Genomic DNA, 24,048 nt, shown 5'->3' on the forward strand with positions numbered 1-24,048 from the left:
CCTTTACAAATCGAGTATAATACTTACCATTTAGCCCCTGCCTTCTTAAATACTTACAAAACTAATCTGGAACTTACACTTTTAACCCCCAATCTCTTAAAGTGTGACAATTAGCTCCTCAAGATCAACCTTTGAAATATAATTATTTATTTTAGGGCTACTATTCATTCATTAATTTATTTATTTATCTAATAAATAAACGGGGTGTTACATGCAAAATAAGAGAAAATCACCATGAGAGAGCTCCTTAGCTTCGTCTCCACGTTTTTGATGAATGAGGGGAAATAGATGCATATTATTTCCCCAATATATTCACATTTAATCCCTCAAGTTTACTAGTTTTGGCCAAAACTCACAAAACTTCAATATTTGTGATTTTAACCTTAGGTTTTGACATAATAAGTCATTCTCCATCCATTATATAACTTTTGTAGCCCCTTCTATTAATTCAGTCAATCCTTTGGTCAACTTACTTTTCTAACTTGATACTTTTGGCCCTTTAACTTTAAATGTTGTTATTTTCACTTCTAATGTTCTAAACTTCATATCAACTAATGATATGCTTATCCTTTGATGATTTATTTATACAAATCATTTTTTTAGTTTATTTACTTTATTAATTTAAGAACCCAATCTTAAATTTTTAGGATGTTATAGTTTTGATATGATAATTTGTTTAAACTAGGCAATATGATATTGTTTTTATGTAAAGCATGTCATTGTATGTGATTAGTCATGAAAAGAAATGTGGTTATCATGCATCAATTAAGTAAAGTATATAGTAATGGAAAGAGTAATGTATAAGCCCGCAAGCCTAGGGGTTTGCAAAGGGACTAATGAGACTCTATTAGGAGGAGGGTACCTCCCATCGTGAAGTAAGAATCCTAAATAATGGGGTCATACCATGTTCTCCTGTGGTGGTCATACCTGAGATCATGTAAACTTAGGTCCATATCAGACTATAAAAGCAAATATAATGAAAAGGGAATATGGAAACAGAACGGAGCCCATAAATTCTATTGCGTGGGGACATACATTGCATAGTTATGAAATTGTATTAAAGTTCATGAAAATGATATTTTATCAAATATTTTAAAATGATTTTGTGTCTAACCATGTAGCTCACTAGACAATTTATACTATGTATGAATATTCGCCGACTTACTATGGTTTAGTTTGTATCAATTGTAATACTCGGTGTTGATTGTAATTGAAACAAACATAAATTTTTTTTTTTTTGGACCACATATTTTTATAAACATGACTTTATGCCATGAATGCTTTGAAAACCATAGTAATTAAATGTTTTAAAAGGTTGGGTTTTACAAGATAAGTCTCATGATCAGGTTAAACATCATTTTGTAATTACTTTTCTCATTAAAATAACCTTAAAATATTTCTTTTCAGAAAAATATCTATCATTGACCAAAACTTAAATTTTAAAATACGCTTTTAACTTGAATTATTTGATAATTAAAAACTCAATCAAACTTACTTGATTGCCACACGCATTCCAAATGATCATCGACATTCTATCTCATACAGTATAATAAATGATGAGACTTCTGGATTCAATCTTATGAACTCAACATGTTGATACTGCACAACATCAACTAGCCAGTGCATCAACTTTCTTAGAAATAAATTTGAATTTTCAAGAAAGAAAAACAATAAGTAGAATAAAAACAACTATTGCTTCATGGTTCAAGAGAGCCACAGAAATCACACTCAGCTGTTCTTGAGAAACTTCCAAGCTATGATTTATCTTTCTTAAAATCACAAGTGAATACAACGTAAAGGTCCATTTGAACACTAAACATGACAACATGAGATGAACGAGCAGATTGTTTTGTATTTGGTGTGCATTAAACTCGGACTCATGTCAACATGACCAAATTCCTATTTTTTCTTTATCCTACCAAAAAAGATGGGACCGTAACGTCATCTATAATAATAGTCATTTTACCAGAAAAAAAATTGTCATATAAGCATCATCTTAACAAACCAAAAACCTCAAATTATCTCCACTATATTAATGCTTTAAAAAAAAAAAGCTTGTTTATAGGTTCTACCAAGATGAAAAAAGCTATGTAACTGAATAAAATATTGTTATAATTATGAAAAACTCCATGTATAGAACTTGTAACCAAACAATTATAAAAAATTTGAAAAAGATATGTTGTGAAAAAACATACACAATAGTTTGTTTGACTTTTTAGTTAGAAATGTCTTATAAAAATAACAAATTTCCTTTGTTTAAAATCTAGATATTAGCAATCTGACACCTAATTGTAAATTAAGTATTGGTCCTTGTCATCCGTTTATTTTTTTCAATTGTAGAGGACAAGTAAAATATTTAAAAATAGTCAAACAATCATAATACAATTCTTTATATGTATTAGCGTAAGAGCATATGGCTGATTTAGTCAGACCCTTGGTACATGTTGACTTCCAAAATGACAGAAGTAGAGATAAGATGGCTTTTAAACTAATTAACAACCTTGCAAGAGTTTGAATGGGTAATAATGTCATTGCATTTTAAACCATTGGCCATAGCTCTTCAGATCAAGACACTTCTATTCATCGTAAAACAGTTATACAAGTATAACAATTAACATTCACAAAACGAGAAAATAAGTCTGATATTACATATGTAAGTATGACTTAAGATATTATTTTATACAACAGCACATGGGTCGACATCAATGAAAGCTTACAAGAAATTTCTTTAGTGGGAACGTTCTAACAAACCGTGTGATGGACTTTTGTGTACAAAAAGATGTATTATGTGTTGAAATGATCATATGATTTGGGGAATATGCACCAAATTTTGAGATATATATTAATATCTGTAAAGAATTATAAAGAAGAATCTAAATGATGTATAGTTCTGCAAGTTGCCTCATCAGTTTGGTTGCTTTCTCAATGTTGTGGTTTCTTCTGCAAGCATCAGTGATGAGTGCAAATTTCAGCATTGGTGTGATTCTTGATCAAGCTTCTAGGCCTGGAAAAGAGGCCAAAGTAGCCATTGAGATAGCAATTCAAGATTTCAACATCAAAACCAATCAGACTTCTGTTTTATATCTTCAAAACTCTCGAAACAAACCCCTTCATGCAGCTATTGCAGGTAAATTATTCTGTTTTTCTTGTTCAAAAGTTGTCAAATTTATGTGAAAGAAGTTTAATTTGGTGGTTTTGAATCGTACCCATATGCTAACATACTGAGAGATGATGTGGGAATGCAGCAAAACATCTTATTGATGAAGACAATGTGAAAGCCATTTTGGGAGGTCATACATGGGAAGAAGCTTCTGCCATAGCTGAAGTTATCAGTGAAGCTGATCAAAATGTTCCAGTCTTTCTCTCACTATCGACTACACCACAGGTCACTCATCAATGGCCATTTTTCTTTCAAGCAGTTCCCACACAATCAACACAGATGAATGCAGTGGCTGCCATTTTACAATCATGGGGTATACGTCAAGTTACTCTCATATATGAAGCCTCACAGCTATCCTCAACATCATCAATCATCTCTCATCTCTCGCAGGCATTTCGACAAACAGGTTCTGAGCTAAACCATATCTTACCACTCACATCTGCGTCGTGTTTGTTGGAAGAAGAGCTTGAGGTGCTCAAGAAGCAACAAGTTAAAGTCTTTGTAATTCATACATCCCTGGAACTCGGTATTCGTCTCTTTCAGGCAGCCAAGAAATTGGAAATGACTGGAGACGGGTATCTATGGATTGCAACTAATGGAATCACAGATAGTTTTCATTCCATTAATTCCTCCATGATTTCTTCAATGAAAGGCATGATCGGAGTCAAAAGCTACTTCCCGGAAAACATTCCGGAGTTTAGAGATTTCAGCAAAAGATTCCGTCGGAAGTTCAGTTCCGATTACCCAGAAGAAGAGGAGGACGAACCTGGAATTTTTGCAGTGCAAGGATACAATGCCGTGAAATTGTTAGAAGAAATATCACCTGAAAACTTTGATCACAAAATACTTCCCCCGCAGAGTATCGTCGAGATCGTGAAAGTGGTAGGAAAGGGATATCACAGTGTGTACTGGACCGAAGGATCAGGGTTTTCAGAGACAATGGACGATGACATCAACGGAGCAACCACGTACACCAATTCAATGGACAGCGTCGGACAAGCTTTGTGGCCGGTGCAACCGTGGTATGCCAATAAACGGCGCCGGAAACTCGCCGGAAATCCAGAGATTCGGATGAGGGTCGGCGTGCCTGGTCGATCGCTGTTTAAGCAATTCGTGAACGTGGAATATAATCCCAAGAAGAATGAAACTGTGATCAGTGGATTCGTAATCGCTGTGTTTGATGAAATTATGAGAGAAATGAAACTGCCATACGATTATTTTCCATTCAATGGTTCTTACGACGAACTGATGAGACAAATACCAGCAGAGGTCTCCGATCGTAATTTCCCATTCTATCTTTAACAAAAACGAACCCTAATTTATGATATATCGCTGATTTATTGTCTTCTTCTTTTCTTGATTCTAAACAGAAATTCGACGCCATAGCAGGCGACGTAACAATTGTAGCTAGAAGGCACGAGTACGTCGATTTCACGCAACCATACACTGAATCAGGTCTGGAGATGATCGTCCCCATCCGCTCCAAATTATCAAACCAGCCATGGTTGTTCATGAAGCCTTTTACTGCACAAATGTGGTGGCTAATAGCAGCAATCACCCTTTACAACGGCTTCATCATTTGGTTGATCGAGAAACCCCATTGCAAGCATCTTCAAGGCTCCATAATAACTCAAATCGGAATAGTAATTTGGCTTGCATTCACCACACTCTTCACTTTGCGAGGTACCATTTACAAACTTACAAACTTTCTCTAATCTTAGATCTCGTCGTTTCACACATACTCATTTTCAGGGGACAGGTTGCATAGCAATTTGTCAAGAATGGCAGGTGTCGTTTGGCTGTTTGTGGCGCTAATCATCACACAGAGCTACACGGCTAGCTTTGCGAGCATGCTCACGGCTCAACGACTCGAACCCACCATAACCAGTGTTGAGATGCTCAGAAACATGAACGCAACCGTGGGGTACTGCAACGGGTCCTTTATCAACTACTACTTGAAAGATGTTCTCGGTTTCAAGAGCTTCAAGGTCAACAGCTATAACTCAACTCATCGATACGCAGAAGCCCTAAACAGTGGCGAAATCGCCGCCATCTTTCTTGAAGCTCCTGTAGCCAAAGTCTTCCTAGCTCAGTACTGCAAGAGCTTCGTTAGAACCGGAGAGACATTCAAAGTTGGTGGTTTTGGATTCGTAAGTGGGTCTTTTGAGGTTGATTTTCATGAATTTCAAACCTGAAAAGTCAAATTAAATGTTGTTGTTGTACGTGCAGGCATTTCCGAAGGAATTTTCATGGCTTTCGGATGCTAATAAAGCCCTAATGAATGTATCGGAAAGTGGGAAACTGAAAGAACTAGAAGACACGTTCCTTACATCTGAGAAGTGTGTGGACGACGAATCTTTTCCTAACGAAGATGAGAGTCTTAGCCCTCTGAGCTTCTCGATACTATTTGTGTTAACGGGAGGGACATCAACGGTTGCTCTTGTCGTGTACGTTGTCATGAGCATCAAACAATTTAAAGAATCTAATCCCGGAGTCATAAGTATCTTCGAATTGATACATGTATTTATGAAAGACCAATGGTATCAATGGAGACACTCATCTAGAGTAGTTGCCGATGCAGAAAGCCCCACAGGCCTACAGATGGGACCGGTGAACACGAGTTGACGTGGATCTTGTAACAAATACGTTTGATTGTCTATTCTTAACAAGAGAATTGTAAATACTTCTTGAATTTCTATGATGGACATTTTGTCATTTCACTTGTTAGATAACAACATTCTGACTTGAGTATCTAACTCGGCATTGGGTGTGGGCAACAAGGTATAACGTCAAGTTGTGCCATGCAGCTAATGATGTTATGATACCAAGTGGAGAAATGGGCAACAAGATGCAACTAGATGCAACACCAACTTTTTGAAAATAAATATTTTTATTTTTTTATTTTTTTTACTAGTTCGTTTTTTTTTTACTTTTTTTTTTGTTTTCGTTTTTTTTTCTTTTTGTTTTTTTAATAACTAATATATTTTTATAAAACATATAATTTTAAAAACAAACAAAAAAATACATAATATTTAAAATCTAAAATTTCGATTACAATTAAAAAAACATAATTTTAAACGTAAATTAATAACTAAAATATCATTCAAATTACTACTAAAACCACACCAATCCTAATTAACTCAAATATTTTTTCCTAATTTGTTCCTTCATCGTTTGTAGCATCGCTAGATCAGCAGGCGCTAAACCCTCCTCGCTTGTCCGAAGAATTGACAACTGATGTGTCATTAGTTCCCTCTCTTTTTGTTCCTGCTTCTCTCGTGCTTGCCTTTCCAGGAACTCCAAATGACGACGTTTCAACTCATTTTTTTCTTTTATTAATAAATTGTGTTCGTCGAATTTGGCTCTCATTTCCGCCGCATCTTTTGCTCTTGTCTCCACCTCCTCCGCATGCCTTGCAGCGCGTCTCGCTTTGTCGCGTCCTAGCGGTCGTCGTGGTGGGGATATCTCTTGGATGTCATTCGGGATCTCATCGTCATCGGCGTTTAGGTCGATGTTAGTCCGTGCGTCCGACACGTCGACCGAGCTAGAATTGCGAGACCTTTTGGATTGAACCTCCGACGATGTAGGCGTTTTATTCCACTTTGGATCCGCTTGCAACAATTCCCATGATTTTTCAAAGTCGAAAACATGACCCATTTCGACCCGATATTATTCCTTAGCCGATTTGAACAAATCGAAGTCGTTGGTTCCGCTTTGTTGTTGCGCCTCAAGTCGGTTGTAAATACCGTTAAATTTGCTGCACCGCTTAGTTATCATACCCCATTTGCTGCTCAACATGTCGTTGTTGCGATACGGATTTTTCTTTAAAATAGCGTAAAACTTGTCGAGCACCGCCCCCCAATAAGCTCATTTTTTCATTCCATTTCCGCGAAGTTCGTTTTTTGAAGAAGCACACCAAGCCGCCGTCAAAGCGTATTCCTCCTCCGGTGTCCACCATTGTGGAACGTCTGCATTTTCAGATTCCACCGCTATTGATTTCCCTTTTGATTTTCCTTTCCCTTTCCCTTTCTTACTACTTCCCGCTTCCACTTGAACTGATGGTTGTGTTGTAGGCGACGGTTGATTGGTTGTTTGTTGCATCGAACCAAAAGTAGAGAAAAAATTTTGTTATAAATTTGGGTTTTGACCAAATTGATTTTGTTGAATGTAAGGTGAGTTGGGAAATTGCAGTGGCGGTGAAGCGGGATTGAAAGCGACACCTTGGTATGGTATTTGTGGTGAACCTTGAGACGACAAAAGGTTGAAATAATTTTCATACCCCGCAAATTCGAAAGGCGAGGTTGTGTTTAGGTTTGATGATGGGGGGGGGGGGGGGGGGGGGGTGTTTGGGTTTTGCTCCATTTTTTGATTAACAAAGTGTAGAAAATATAGAGAGGATTTTAAAAAGATATGTAAAGTTTAAATTAAAAAGATTATATATATATATATATATATATATATATATATATATATATATATATATATATATATATATATATATATATATAGGTAAAAAGATAAAAAAGTTTTTTTAATGAATTTCGACCGTTTTCAAACGGTAAAAAAAACAGTAAAATAATGCCCGTTTCAATTTGTCATGACGCCCACGAGAACTGCTCGACGAGATGCAACGAGTTGGGTGGGGGGGGGGGGGTGTTCCCTCATCACGGCGTTGTCGGCTGCCTCGTCACCGCGTTGAATCTCGTTTCTGGCCCATACCGACTACTCTAACAGATTAGAAAAAGGAACTCTCAATAATATACAAAACAACCCGCTCACTCCTGAACTCTCAAAATGTATGATACATTCCAAATTGAAAAAGAATTTGATTTCATTAGGAACTAAGGATTCAAAGGGGTTTAAGTACATTAGTGGTGGTGAAAGGTTTTATGCAATCCACTTTGTATGTTCTTCAAACGGTTGTGAGTTTGGTTGCAACTTGTCAATAAGCAAATTTAAAATTAACCTGATTACTATTACGTGGTTTGGTCACATTGGTGAAAAAGGAATGACCATTTTGAGCAATCAATGCTTACATGGAAATCACAAGGTGGTAAAATTGGATTTTATGAACATTTTGTAAAACAACATAGTATTAGTTTTCAAAAGCTAAACACCAAACTAGTGGGCATTGGATTAGCTACACTCGGATTGTTGGGGTTCATCTTGAATCCCCTCACTTGGAGGTGCTCAATATCTTCTTTCAATAATCGATGATTATTTGAGAATGTCATTGGTCTTTATCATAAAGCACAAAAGTAAGGCTTTATGCAAATTCAAGTATTGGAAGATTTTTATTGAGAATCAAATGTCTAGAATAGTTAAAAGGCTTCAAATGGATAATGACATGCAATTTTATTCAAGAGAAGATAGTTTTTGCAACAAAATATGTACTAAGAAAAAGGTAAGCTCTAAACATCCTACTACTCGGTAATTAGATACTCCACCAACTCCAACATTTCATAAAACTATCTCTATTTAAATAGCCCCGTATGGTTTCATCTCAACATATTTCAACCAATCATATTACAGCAACATTATGTGATCAAATAGTTAACACACATAATTACCCACATTGAGATATTGTAATTAGGTAAATTCCAACTTTTTTTTGACATTCTTCATCCTTTTAGCATGCGCCTTAACATTAACAAAAATTATTGTCGATCATAGAGTCTTGGTCACCGTAGTCAACTTCCTAATTTACCAACTTTATATCATATACTTCATTCTTTATACTAAGTTAGATCAAAACACATCGAGCTTGATTGAACACATACTCTCCGAGAAAGTGTTAAAGGTTAATGCTAGGCTGTGAACTCCAATATGTTCCTATAAAACTTCACACATCCTCACTTAAGCTCTACTTTTTGAGCATTTTAGATGGTCTAAATTCTAAACTTGATTTGTATAACATTCACACCTAAGCTCAAGTAAGTAATTCTCAGAATATCCATGCATGAATTTTTACACATGCCATTAACCAGTTCATCAACATCTCTTGTATCTCAGCAAATCCGATTGTCAAATATTTGTGTCACATGTGGCGCACATCACGAGCGTACGAATATTTTTTTTTAAATGTGCATCACAAGCACACGAATATTGTTTTTATTAAATTTGTATCTTCTTCATACGAACTCTATTTTTGTCGTTCTTTATACTTACGCGTAGCTATCATCGAGTACTACGACGTTCCTTTAGGTTTCATTGGAAAATTCGAACTTTATTTTTAGTCTCTATTTTTATAATCCTAAATGATTTTGCAAAAATCATATCTTTCTCGTATGGACCCTGTTTTTGGCATTCTTTGTCTTATCGATTTTATAATGAGGATTACTTCGATTCTCCTTTACATAGCTTTTGCTAAAACTCGACCTATTTTCCTTTTACTTTCTACCATACACATCCTTTGTGCGCGGTTGATTTTATGGTTTAGGAAAATCCATAACTTCTCTACATGAAGTCAGATCTTTATGCAATCTATATTTTTGGGATCGTGTCGACGTATACTTTTGGAATATATTACTTTCTATACAAATTAATACAACTTTTTGTGCACTTAATTTTAAGGTCTTCGTACAATTTAACTGGTTTTTCCTATATGTCGGAGCTCGAAAACTTGCATTTTGCTAACTATCGCCTTTTAAATATTTTATACTTGTTGCAATTAACGATTGGTGTCAATATTTGCAATTTTCATATTCCCCCCCTATTTAAAGAATTTTGTCCTGAAATTCTGATCTTAGTGCTTATCACTAGGATATTGGCTAATGGAGGGTGGTTCCTTAACCCGTTCTTGATTCTTTCATACTGTTTTTTCTAGCTATGTTTGTAACAAATTATGTTTCACTTGTCGCATTCCTTTTTGATGTTCGGTTTTGTTGCTTCTATTTCTAATTCTTCAACTTTATTAGAAAGTGGTATGAGTTTTTGATATTCCCTTGACTTATAGCGGTTAATTCGAACTACCAAAGTTTTCCTTTTTAGTTTATATTTTACAACAATAGGAAAACTATGCATTATTTTTTATTCTAATTTCATTTGGTGCTATTTTTCTGGAGAGATTCATATGATATTATCTCTAAATGTAAGCATAATTGTTCCAATTTTTTGGATTTTATTCATGGAAAAATTACTTGTAGTCATATTATGATAGATGAGTACAACATGCATCGTATCACATGTGTCGATACGAAGCTACATTGTACCGACAGATTAACGGAGATGTAAATCATTAGTGTAAATGAATGTAATATCAGTTTATATTTATGTTTCTGTATTGACGATGACACCCCAATGTTTTAATATAAAATACATTTATTCGAAAATGCTTTGATAATATCTTTATCATGTTTTCTTGGAACAAATTCCGCAATATTATTCTTTAAAATGGATACTCTGATTTTTAAATAAACATAAATAAAAATTTTAAAATGACTGTGAATTTAGGGATTTCATAATCGACACTACCTTCCTCAACAACTGTAGTAACTACCATATCCTCAACACATACATCTATCCCAAAACCTACCCAAGAATCTACCCCATCACCAACACGATCAACCATGAATGGATATGTTGGGGTAAATATAGAAGGTGAAAACATTTCCTCTGAAGATTGTGGACCAGAAGGACGTTTAACTGTTCATGTTTGGAAAAAAAATGTGAGTTACCAATCATGTCTTACAACTTTTTTCTATGTATAACCTTTTGGTGTACACGTACATATTAATTCAAAACTAAAACGATCTCATGATTATTTACGGGCTCATGCCACCAGGACCTTGTGCACACATTATTAGCCGGTCATTTTTACAATGAGTAGATCCAGAGGGCTACACTTGGGGAAACGTAAGCAAATAAATGTGCGAATTATATTGGGAGGAGTTCCAGGTAGTTAACTATATGTGATAAATTGTTGTTTGGTAAACATTTACATTTAAACTTATGTATATATTGTTAATGTGTAGAAAAAATGTTGTTGGGGTGAAACAATAGACTCGTTGGTGAGGCAATCTTGGGCAAGTAAAGTGACACAAAGTTATGGCCAATGTCTCTACTGCGGCGCCCACAAAGAAACCCACATGCCTTTAAACCAGCTCGTATTTCACAAGAAGTCTAGAACTCATGGAAAGCAAAATGTAATACGGATGAATACAAGATGAAATTCGACCAGAACAAGAAAAATAAGCGTAAGGGTGTGGCTGATGGAATAGCACAACTTACCCATAGTGATGGATCCACAAATCATTTGAAGATAGCTTATGATTTGGTAATTTTTTTAATGGTACATCAATGTTTATGTTTATGTGTATGTTGTAACAACGTAAATTTCCAATTAAATTTTTAATTTTTAAAACCACCAAATGTATATCATATCATAATTTCAAATCCGAAACAACAGTGTTTTCAAAACAAATTCCCAAGATCTCTCAAATGTGAACTCCATCGGTGTGAGTGTGTACGGGTCAAGCCGCCGTCTTCCCACGGTCATCGCTGGTACCTGAGACATCAAACACAACAACTGTAAGCATAATGCTTAGTAAGTTCCCCAAAATACCACATACCACAAATACGCCACTCGAGGCTAAACCCGACCCTCTAGTCAAGATGTCTTAGCGGGACCCTCTAGTCCCGCAGCTCGTCGGACCCTCTGGTCCATTCATAGCTCATTGGGCCCTCTGGCCCGTTCTGAATCGTTGGACCCTCCGGTCCGGTCCATATAGTCATACAGCATACAAATAACACATATCATACAATCTCATAAATAGCACATAAGACCCTCTGGCCAAGCCAAAATACCACTCAAGGTAACGTATAGTAAGAAGACTCACCTCGCGTGTCCTCCTACAACACAAGTGTATTTCTACTTAATACTACTTGACTTTGGCTGACTAATACCACGAAGTCAAACCAGTCAACACTGGTCAATGGTCAACGGTCAACCCAACTCGCCGAGTCTGGCGTGGACTCGCCGAGTTCCTACGGGAACCTGATCCCTCTGAATCTCTTCCGACTCACCGAGTCACTCACCCGACTCGGTTACTCAACCCCTGGTTCGAAATCGTTGAACAACCCGCACCAACTCGTCGAGTCTGGGGAATGGACACGGCGAGTGCATTCCATGCACAACCCCAAACGACCTTCTGAGGTCAAATCCGCTTCACTAACTCATAGATCCAGTCTCCTTAAGCTTATTGACCACGTAAAGTCCAAGTCTTGATGCTCATCAAGCATTGAATAGCTCATGAATGGTGTTTTAGCCTCAAATACATTGATCCCAAGCCAATACCTCCATGGATGCATATAAAGCTTTGGTAAGGAGGTGCTCTGGACCTCTATGGGTCCAGATCCAGGACCTTAACTCGCTAACGGACCATGAGGACACTAGATCTAGCCACAAATGGGTTCAAAAGCCCTAAATCTACATGAACATCACAATAACAGAGAATGATTCGAGATTGTACCTCAGTTGTGATGTTCTGGATCTCAAATCTTCAAGAATCCACCCCTCTCTTGCTTCCTCTTGGCTAGATCTCCTCTTTCCTTGCTAGACAACAACTCCAAGATCAATAATGGCTCCTTCCCTCACTTGAATCACTCAATCGCTCTAGGGTTTCACTCTGGGGACTGATGAGTGCAAATGACAGCCATAAGGCCCTTTAAATATGCCTCAAACCCGAGAAATTAGGGTTTCATTAAACAGCATGGACTCGCCGAGTCCGGACGCGAACCCGCGTCCAAATCCGCGATCATACTCGGCGAGTCTAGGCTCCAACTCGCCGAGTCTCCTCACAAATTACCAAAATAAATAAATGAATAATACCTGGGAATCCGGGCTGTTACAATTCTCCCCCACTAGAACTAGACTTCGCCCTCGAAGTCTCGCTCTGCAAATAACTCCGGATGCTGCTCACACATCTCACGCTCCGGCTCCCAAGTCATCTCAGACCCCCTCCGATGTTGCCACTGAACCACAACCAAGGGTACCTCCTTGTTCCGCAGAACCTTGATCTTTCGATCCATAATCACAACTGGTCACTCCGCGTAGTTCAGGCTCGCATCCACCTGAATGTCCTCTAACGGCACTACCGCCGACTCGTCGGCTATACACTTCCTCAACTGAGACACATGGAAGGTATTATGAATCCGCTCCAATTCTGCGGGTAGCTCCAAGCGATATGCTACCCTGCCCACCCTCGCGATCACCCGAAACGGTCCAATATACCGGGGTCCTAGCTTGCCCCTCTTCCTGAATCAGATCACTCCTTTCCAAGGAGATACCTTCAGGAGAACATAATCACCGACCTGGAACTCGATCTCGGTTCGACGTCTATCTGCATAACTCTTCTGGCGAATCTGAGCGGTCAACAACCTCTGCCTGACTTGTTGGATCTGCTCTGTCGTCTGAAGCACTATCTCCGTACTACCCATCACGCGTTGCCCTACCTCACCCCAGCAAATAGGGGTACGACATCTCCTCCCATACAACAGCTCAAAATGTGGCATACCGATGCTCGAATGATGGTTGTTGTTGTACGAAAACTCTGCCAAGGGTAGATAGGTGTCCCAACTCCCTCCAAAATCCAAAACACAAGCTCGGAGCATATCCTCAAGCGTCTGAATCGTCCGCTCGCTCTGTCCGTCCGTCTGCGGGTGGTATGCGGTACTGAAATGCAGCCTCGTACCTAACTCCTCGTGGAACTTCTTCCAAAATCTGGAAGTAAATCGCACGTCTCGATCTGAAACGATCGACAACGGAACCCCATGCCGTGATACCACCTCCCTCACATACAACTCGGTCAACCTCTCAGCAGAAGAGCTCTCACTGATAGCAAGAAAATGAGCGCTCTTCGTCAACCTGTCCACAATCACCCAAATTGCATCGACTCCTCTCGCAGTCCTTGGCAATTTGGTGATAAAATCCATGGTAATCTGTTCCCACTTCCACTCGGGAATCTCCAACGGCTGCAGCTTACCATGCGGACGCTGGTGCTCGGCCTTAACTTGGCGACAAGTTAGGCACCTCTCGACGAACCAAACAACATCCCTCTTCATACAGGGCCACCAATACTCCTTCTTTAGGTCCAAATACATCTTGGTAGCCCCGGGATGGATCGAGAACTTCGATCGATGCGCCTCCTCCATCAAAATGGTATGCGTCCCGCCCACAAACGGTACCCAAATCCGACCCTGAAACGTCATAAGCCCCCGACTATCGGTAACGAACTCCGACACCTGCCCAACGACCCGCTCCCGCTTTCGGTTCTCTGGTCTCGCAGCCTCAGCCTGGGCCCCTCGGATGGTGTCCAATACCGGAGTCATCACCGTCAACCTCATACAAATGTCTCGTATCGGGGCGCTCTCCGACCTACGGCTCAGAGCGTCGGCTACGACATTAGCCTTGCCCGGGTGGTACAGGATCTCACAATCATAATCCTTCACCACATCCAACCATCTCCTCTGGCGCATATTCAGGTTTGGCTGATCCATCAAGTACTTTAAACTCTTGTGGTCAGTGTATATCGTACACCGAACCCCATACAGATAGTGACGCCAGATCTTGAGGGCAAACACTACAGCCCCCAACTCCAAATCGTGGGTGGGATATCTCGTCTCATGAGGCTTCAACTGCCTTGATGCATACGCGATCACATGCCCTCTCTGCATCAACACCGCTCCCGTCCCCAATATCGAAGCATCACAATACACCACGAAATCCTCCATCCCTTCCGGTAGTGCGAGTACAGGAGCTTCGCACAATCTCTGGCGAAGGGTCTCAAACGAGGTTTGCTGCTTCGGACCCCATGAGAAAGTAACACTCTTCCGGGTCAACTTGGTAAGTGGCACGACGATCTTGGAGAAATCTCTGATAAATCTCCTATAGTAGTCTGCCAGCCCCAAGAAGCTCCTGATCTCCGTAGGTGACCTCGGCACCTCCCAACTCATCACAACCTCAATCTTGGCTGGGTCAACCAATATCCCTTTCTGGTTAACGAGATGCCCTAAAAACTGGACTTCCCGCAATCAGAAATCGCACTTGGAGAATTTGGCAAAGAGCCTCTCCGATCTCAAAATTCCAAGGAGCTCCCTCAAATGTTCCGCATGCTGCTCTCTGGTCCTCGAATACACCAGGATGTCATCAATGAAAACAATCACCGAACGATCCAACATCGGCCTACACACCCAGTTCATGAGATCCATGAACGCCGTTGGTGCATTGGTAAGCCCGAATGGCATCACCACGAACTCGTAATGCCCGTAACGAGTCCTAAACACCGTCTTCTAGATATCCTCATCCCGAACTCTCATCTGGTGATATCCCGATCTCAAGTCAATCTTGGAGAACCAAGACGCCCCCTGCAACTGATCGAATAGATCGTCAATCCTCGATAACGGATAACGGTTCTTGACCATCAACTTGTTCAACTCTCGGTAATCAATGCACATCCGGTGTGAACCATCCTTTTTCTTGACAAAAAGGATCGGCGCTCCCCAAGGAGAGCTACTGGGACGGATGAACCCTTTCCCCAACAGCTCTTGCAGCTGTGAGGATAACTCCTGCATCTCTGGCGGTGCTAGCCGATACGGCACCTTGGCGATAGGCGCAGCCCCGGGAACCAAATCGATACGAAACTCCACCTGCCTCTCGGGAGGCACACCCGACAACTCCTCGGGAAACACGTCCGGGAACTCACGCACTATCGGCACCTCATCCACTGAACTTGGCCTCCCAGCGGCCTCTCACACATCTGTCACATAGGCTACGAACCCCTTGCAGCCCTGCTGCAAACTCCGCCTCGCTCTAGCGGCCGAACAGAAAACCGAACCACCACGAGTCTCCTCGCCGTAAACCGTCAGCGCTCCCCCACTAGGATCTCGGATCGTCACCAATTGACGCTCGCAATCTATGACAGCCCCAAAACGGCTCAACCAATCCATTCCTACTATGACACAAACATCCCCCATAGCCATCGGAATCAAATCAATCGGGAATTCCACCCCGAAGATCTCCAGCATGCATCCACGTATCACCTCGGTAGCACATACCTCACGCTCATCTGCTATGGAAACCCGCAGAGGTCGACTCAACGCCTCCCTCGGGATACTAATGTGCCGACTAAAATCCAAAGATATGAAAGACCGACTCGCACCCGAGTCGAATAAAACCAATGCAGGTACAGAACTCACAAGAAAAGTACCTACGCATAACATATATCAATTACAATAGCATAAACTCAACATAAAATAGATAAAGATTACATACCCGCCATGACGTTAGGTGTTGCGCGGACCTCCTCCGCAGTCAGCTGGAAGGCTCTCCCCCTAGCCTTCGGTGCTTCGGCCTTCACTGGCCGGGTCTCAGCAGCTCGAACCGCAGGTGCAGATCCCTACGCTGACCTCTGAAGCTGGGGGCACTCGGCCTTCCGATGGCCGGTCTGGTTGCAATGGAAGCAAACCGAGAACCCCTTCGGACAGTCCCTCGCAAAATGTCCTTCCTTCCCGCATTTGTAGCATACCCCAGTCTTGCACGGCCCATCATGGCTCTTGCCGCACTTCCCACAAGTGCGGCCCCTCGAACTTCCCGTCCTCGAATCAGCGGGCTTTGCCCGCTTGGCGGCCGGCTACGACTGCGCCGGTCGCTGATCACCCCTCTGCAACTCAGTCTCCTCCCTCGCCTGTGTCTCGAGCTCAATCTCCCTCTTCCGAGCATTTGCCTGGAGCTCGGCAAATGTCTGGTAAGTCGAGTTCGCCACGAACTCACGGATGTCCCTCCTCAGTATACTCAGATAACGGCTCATGCGAGCCTGCTCAGTGGACACCAACTTCGGGCAAAACAGCGCCCGCTCATGAAACATCCTCGTAATCACTGTCACCGACTTTGTCCCCTGCTTGAGGGTCAGAAACTCCTGAGCTAAACGTTCCCTCTCCACCTGGGGAACATACTCGTCACGAAACATCGCAGTAAACCTCTCCCAGGTCACTGCAATCAGCTCAGCTGTAGAATAGCTCGCGGTCACGAATTTCCACCAGTCCTTCGCCCCCAAGCGAAGTTGGTTGAGTGCGAATCACACCCTCAAGTGCTCCGGACACGAGCACGTATAGAAACACCCCTCTATGTCTGAGATCCACCTCATAGCGGCGATCGGATCCTGTGTACCATCGAACTCTGGTGGTTTCGTGTTGCTGAACTCTCGGTACAGCAACGAATCACCACCTTGGGGTCTTGTAGCAGCAACAGCTGCGGTGGCTGCAGCAACAGCAACATCAGTCAAAGCAGCGTAACGCTCGTCAAACATCTCGATCAGTGTGGTCTTAATAGAACCAAACATCTCTGGAATCTCGGCTCTGATGGCAGCAGCCACCGCCTCATGGATGATCCGACAAATCTCCTCATCGCTCACCCCACTGCTCTCGGGGTTATGGCGTGTCCCGACCATGATCAACCTCTGAAATACAACATAAGAAATATCAGGTATACTCTCGAGTATACTCACACTCGATAACTCAAACATCCTCTCTCCTGGTACCCCCAAGGATTCTTACTTGGACTGCGCACCAATCCGGTGTCTTCAATAGTACGGGCCCAATACTATCGTCCACACCGAATCGATATACAACCCAAGTCCTCCTCCTAGGATCCCAAATCGCAAATACTCTACTCTCGCTATGCACTGGCTACCCTCAATAGCCCTCTCCTGAGCTCCTCACTGCTACCTACTCACTCTCAAAGTATCTCATAGCAGCAGCGATCTCCTAAGCTAAGGCATCACAAATCAGACCCACTCTAGTCCTAATAGGAATACCTAGCCTCTCTAACATGCACAACATAATATCTCATAACTCATAACATATAATGTAAGGGTATTTTGGGGATTCACCGTTCGGGCGCTGGCTGACCGTACACACCTTCCACTCTGCTCATTTCCGAAACCTCTTTTTCTTTTTTGAAAATTTTAGTTTTATTTGAAAATTTCTCAAATCCTCGGTTTGAGTTTAAATACGCCCGAAGGTGCATCCAAATCCCTCAAACCTGGCTCTGATACCAACTTGTAACAACGTAAAATTCCAATTAAATTTTTAATTTTTAAAACCACCAAATGTATATCATATCATAATTTCAAATCCGAAACAACAGTGTTTTCAAAACAAATTCCCAAGATCTCTCAAATGTGAACTCCATCGGTGTGAGTGTGTACGGGTCAAGCCGCCGCCTTCCCACGGTCCTCAGACATCAAACACAACAACTGTAAGCATAATGCTTAGTGAGTTCCCCAAAATACCACATACCACAAATACGCCACTCGAGGCTAAACCCGACCCTCTGGTCAGGATGTCTTAGCGGGACCCTCCAGTCCCACAGCTCGTCGGACCCTCAGGTCCGGTCATAGCTCATTGGGCCCTCTGGCCCGTTCTGAATCGTTGGACCCTCCGGTCCGGTCCATATAGTCATACAGCATACAAATAAAACATAGCATACAATCTCATAAATAGCACATAAGACCCTCTGGCCAAGCCAGAATACCACTCAAGGTAACGTATAGTAAGAAGACTCACCTCGCGTGTCTCGGTAACTCATAAATCTCTTAACCACTAGTGCTCGATCTCCCGAGCTATCGTCCTCCTACAGCACAAGTGTATTTCTACTTAATACTACTTGACTCTGGCTGACTAATACCAGGAATTCAAACTAGTCAACGGTCAACCCGACTCGCCGAGTCTGGCGTGGACTCGTCGAGTTCCTACGGGAACCCGATCCCTCTGAATCTCTTCCGACTCACCGAGTCACTCACCCGACTCGGTTACTCAACCCCTGGTTCGAAATCGTTGAACAACCCGCACCAACTCGTCGAGTCTGGGGAATGGACTCGGCAAGTGCATTCCATGCACAACCCCAAACGACCTTCTGAGGTCAAATCCGCTTCACTAACTCATAGATCCAGTCTCCTTAAGCTTATTGACCACGTAAAGTCCAAGTCTTGATGCTCATCAAGCATTGAATAGCTCATGAATGGTGTTTTAGCCTCAAATACATTGATCCCAAGCCAATACCTCCATGGATGCATATAAAGCTTTGGTAAGGAGGTGCTCTGGACCTCTATGGGTCCAGATCCAGGACCTTAACTCGCTAACGGACCATGAGGACACTAGATCTAGCCACAAATAGGTTCAAAAGCCCTAAATCTACATGAACATCACAATAACAGAGAATGATTCGAGATTGTACCTCAGTTGTGATGTTCTGGACCTCAAATCTTCAAGAATCCACCCCTCTCTTGCTTCCTCTTGGCTAGATCTCCTCTTTCCTTGCTAGACAACAACTCCAAGATCAATAATGGCTCCTTCCCTCACTTGAATCACTTAATCGCTCTAGGGTTTCACTCTGGGGACTGATGAGTGCAAATGACGGCCATAAGGCCCTTTAAATATGCCTCAAACCCGAGAAACTAGGGTTTCATTAAACAGCATGGACTCGCCGAGTCCGGACGCGAACCCACGTCCAAATCCGCGATCATACTCGGCGAGTCTAGGCTCCAACTTGCCGAGTCTCCTCACAAATTACCAAAATAAATAAATGAATAATACCTGGGAATCCGGGCTGTTACATATGTTTTACATTTTATGGTTTTTTATGCAGAAGCGGAAATTAGGACGTAGTCCACCCCATAGTGAATTGTTCCTATATACACTCGAAGAATCACGATGGAGTCACATTTACAAATGAAAAAGATAGGCAAATTCATGTAACATTCATTTCAGTGCCATTAAACTTTTATAATGTAGCTAGTCTTTAATATCATTCATAACTTTGATATCTTTTAATTTAAATTATTATTATTTTGTAAGCGGCCTATACTGAAAAACGGGAAGAGCTGGAAGCTGAAGGTGCTGGATTTGAGGATGACAAAATATTTTATGATGTTGGTGGGCATGACAAAAAAAGAAGACTTTATGGATTAGGATCTTTTGCAAAGGCGGTTCCCAAGATTAATGGTAAAACAAATGTATCTTACATTCCGGAAAAAAATGATGAAATGAAAGAATTGATGGAGCTTGTTGCTAAACAAAAAGAGCAAAACGAAGAGCTTAAAGAAATAATGAAGGCCCAAAAAGACCAATACAACGCAAGAGTTGAGCAACTTGATAAACAACTTAAATCAGCAATGGATCTTATTAATGTTATTAGAGAATAACAAAAACAGTAGGGTTTTTCCATGTACGTAATAAATAATGATTGTATTATTTTATTATATAATGTTATTTGGTTTTTTTGTTATTTTTGTGTTTCATATATTACTACAAAATAATTTAGATTTAATTTATAAATCGATTATCCATCCATCCCTATGGAATCTGGTATATAATATACACCACGAAATTACTAAGGATTGATGACCACGAAATTTGCTAGGGACTTATCACCATGGAAGTTGTTAGGGATTCACCACCACGGAATTTGCTAGGGATTCATCACCACAGAATTTGCTAAGGATTCACCACCACGGAATTTGTTAGGGGTTCACCTAGGGAGTCACCACCACGGAATTTGCTAGGGATTCACTACAATGGAATTTGTGATGGAATCCTACTACGGAATACACGGTAGAATACCATCTACAACGGATTTCATTTTGTTGTCACATTTGCGACAAAATGATTGTTTCCCTAGCAAACCCTCGCTACGGGATTTTGGGGACGGAAATCGGTAGTCGCAAATTTCGTCGCTATTCATCTTTTGCAACGAAATTTCAGCTTTTCACAACGGATTCCTTACCTAGTAAAATCGCGTTTTTCTTGTAGTGATATAAGTAAAAGTATTATATGGCTTTTTAATTTTAAAAATTGGAAAAACCCATAAATTGACATGTGGATATTATTTATTTAAAAAATATCACAAAATGACAAATATCAATACTCATAAGAGATTGACATTCGGCAAAATTGATCTGCATTTATTATATTAGATGTGTAGATGTAGTAAGTATTCAAATAAAAGAAGAATTTTTTTTCTAGAGTTTTTAATTGTCTTCATACATCTAGTTTAGTTCTTTGTGCACCCAATTCTTTAGAATTTTCAAGGAATGGATTCTTAAGGAAAATGGTACTCTTAGTTTTTAATGGAAGGAAAGTGTAGCATTTACTCTCTTACTTAATTTACATGAGTTTGGAGGGAAAGTTGAAAATTTTAAAATTCTACCTCGGATTTCTTCTTCAACTTCATATTCCTTCTTATAAAAGCTCTTCAAACCCAAAATTGAAAATCCGATTAATCTAAAGATATTGGTTTCTTCAAACCTAATCGTGCTCCCAAAAGATGAAGTGGGGACGGGTTGCGATAAAGATTTCACGACAAAATGGTATTGGTGATGTTTGTGGTGGAGAACAAGGAGGTGCGAGTTAGTGAGCAATGCTCTAACCATGGGTAAAAATGCTATCATTTAACCATGAACACATCATCCCCTTCCCCTCCAACTCAAGAACACTTCTGAATAAAAAAATTTCTCCTTCCATTTTTGTTCATCCCTTCCCTTAAATTTTAAAATTTCGGAATAATGTGTTGATGTTTTAGAGGATGCTTTGAAATATCTTAACTAAATATCTATTGTGTGCAAGGAAATGACTGATGATGTATCTAATATAAAAACAAAACATCAAGGTATACAAGAAAAACTGCTTATATGGTTTTTAGGTGTCATATTCTTAGTTTAGTTTTGTGTGATGTGACAAATTCTTATCATAAAGAAAATTTTTATTTTGGTACATTTCAAACATTGGATAGTGTGAATACTAATTCCGTAAAAAGATGAGAAGCTTTACTTGAATATATAGATAAATTAACACTTTAATATTTATACATTACTCGTTGGGAAAATCATATTGCGGTAAAAAATTTAAAGGGATTGGTTACTGATTTTGAGAAATAGAGGGAAATTGTGTTTCGCTCTATTATTAATTAAGCTAAAGAAATTATAGATAATATTTGAAATAAACCAAAATTTTCTATAAGCATATTTTTTGTAGGAATAGACACTTTTTCATTTATAAAATAGATTTGAGCATTTGAACTATTTATGAATCTATTTTTGTTTGATGGCTCAAAGTTAGTTTCTTTAGCTTACTATTAATTAAAAAACAAGTTTAAATCTTAAATCATTTTGAAAAATGGAGGAATATTTATAATGATGGAATATATTTATTTATGCAAACAAAATTTTGTAGGAAATGTTACAAAAAGCATGTGAATGAAATATCTTTGGACATCTATTGAAATATAGAGTTTGAAAAGGATATATATATATATATATATATATATATATATATATATATATATATATATATATATATATATATATATATATATATATATATATATGTGTGTGTGTGTGTGTATGTGTGTGTGTGTGTTCCCAAATGTGTTGCGTACATATAAGATCATGTTGACTGTACTGTTACAATATCTTCCACAAAAAGAAGTTTTTTAAATATCAAGTTATATCTAACCATGACCGAAGAAAGACTGAATGAGTTAACAATTCTTGGTATTGAAAATCAATGACTACATAGTCTTTATTTTCATAAAATTGATGTTTTGCTTCACAGAATGGACGAAGACATCAATTTAGGTGATTTTTGCAAGTTTTTGATTTTAATATGGATTTTAGTTAATTACAAAATTTATTGCACTTTTGTTTTATAAATTTTTGTTATGTAAATGTTTTGTGCATCATACAGTACAAATTACAAACATATGGGCATTCTTTTTTATGTTGTCTAACTTACATAAATTTTTGTTATTTAAGTGGATTGTGCACTGTGCATTTTACATGATTTTTGTTATGTAAGTGGTTCAAGCATCAATATAAACAAAACAAATGGATTATTACAAGCATTAGAGGTGTTATGTAAGTGTTTTGTGCATTGTATGTAATAAATATTGGACTTTGCTTCCTAATGAATTAATTACAACCAAATGGGAATTATGCCCAGTTTGTTTTGTTATGAACCAGTTTACAAAATATAACAGTAGTTGCGACATTGTTATGAGAAGTAGTATGTTTTGCATTGCACACCCGGAACAATGGTCACATTGGTTATCATGGGTCATGTATTGGCTTAATACCATGTATCATACTTTGGCTACTATAACTCCTTTCAAGATCCTTTAAGGTCGGGACCCACTACACGTGGTATATTACAAAATAGTTATTTCGGGTTATTTAAGGTGGTATGTCATTTAGGGGAGCGCGATTATGTTTTGAATGAACTCAAAGTATATTCGTTAAAGGCTCAACATCATATGAAAATACATGTTTCGGCACATAGGCGGGAGGTCAAGTTTGAGGTTAGGATAAATTTACATCAAACTTTGACTTTTATTGGCAAAAATTAATGGCATGATAGCGAAACGAGAAATTTGGATCAAGATATTTTGGGTCTTATATGATACTCAAACGCATTGGGTTGGTGTCACTCAAGTTGCATTTGCTAGGTACAGTTACAATCTATCTTGTGTTTCATGTCTCCATCTTGGAAAATATGCACAAGTTGAAGAAACCATTATAGATTGTGTGTGTTTCAACTGAGTGGTCAAATTGAGTTGGGCCAAGAAGCCGGATGGAAATATTGTCAAGAAGATTGTCATGGATGACGTTCATTTTTGGCCTAGTGTGGTGTATTCAGTTAAAACCACAAAGGGGCCCCGGTTTTACAGGTGCATGGATAGAGTTTTGAATCGAGAGACTAGTGAAAAAGTTGATTCACAACTCGATGATTTTAAGTCTCTTAGTACAAAAGAAAGTTGTTTGGATATAATGCTTCTTTGACATCATACCTTAAACGATCACATGGTATACTAAAATTATAATTATATATACCTTTTTTTC

The 24,048-nt window shown here is 39.6% G+C and overlaps 1 protein-coding gene across 1 annotated transcript; it reads left to right on the forward strand.

The window, feature by feature from the left end:
* Positions 1-2,772: 2,772 nt before the first annotated feature.
* LOC145054338 (glutamate receptor 2.2-like) lies at positions 2,773-6,061 on the forward strand. The gene is made up of 5 exons (XM_079002494.1): positions 2,773-3,127; positions 3,246-4,429; positions 4,531-4,843; positions 4,913-5,310; positions 5,390-6,061. Exons 1-5 carry the CDS (start codon positions 2,878-2,880, stop codon positions 5,783-5,785), a joined length of 2,541 nt encoding a protein of 846 aa, XP_078858620.1. The 5' UTR covers positions 2,773-2,877; the 3' UTR covers positions 5,786-6,061.
* Positions 6,062-24,048: the final 17,987 nt, after the last annotated feature.

This window comes from Lactuca serriola, chromosome 5 (genome assembly GCF_051521515.1).
Source record: "Lactuca serriola cultivar US96UC23 chromosome 5, Lser_US96UC23_V15, whole genome shotgun sequence".
Taxonomy (NCBI): Eukaryota; Viridiplantae; Streptophyta; class Magnoliopsida; order Asterales; family Asteraceae; genus Lactuca; species Lactuca serriola.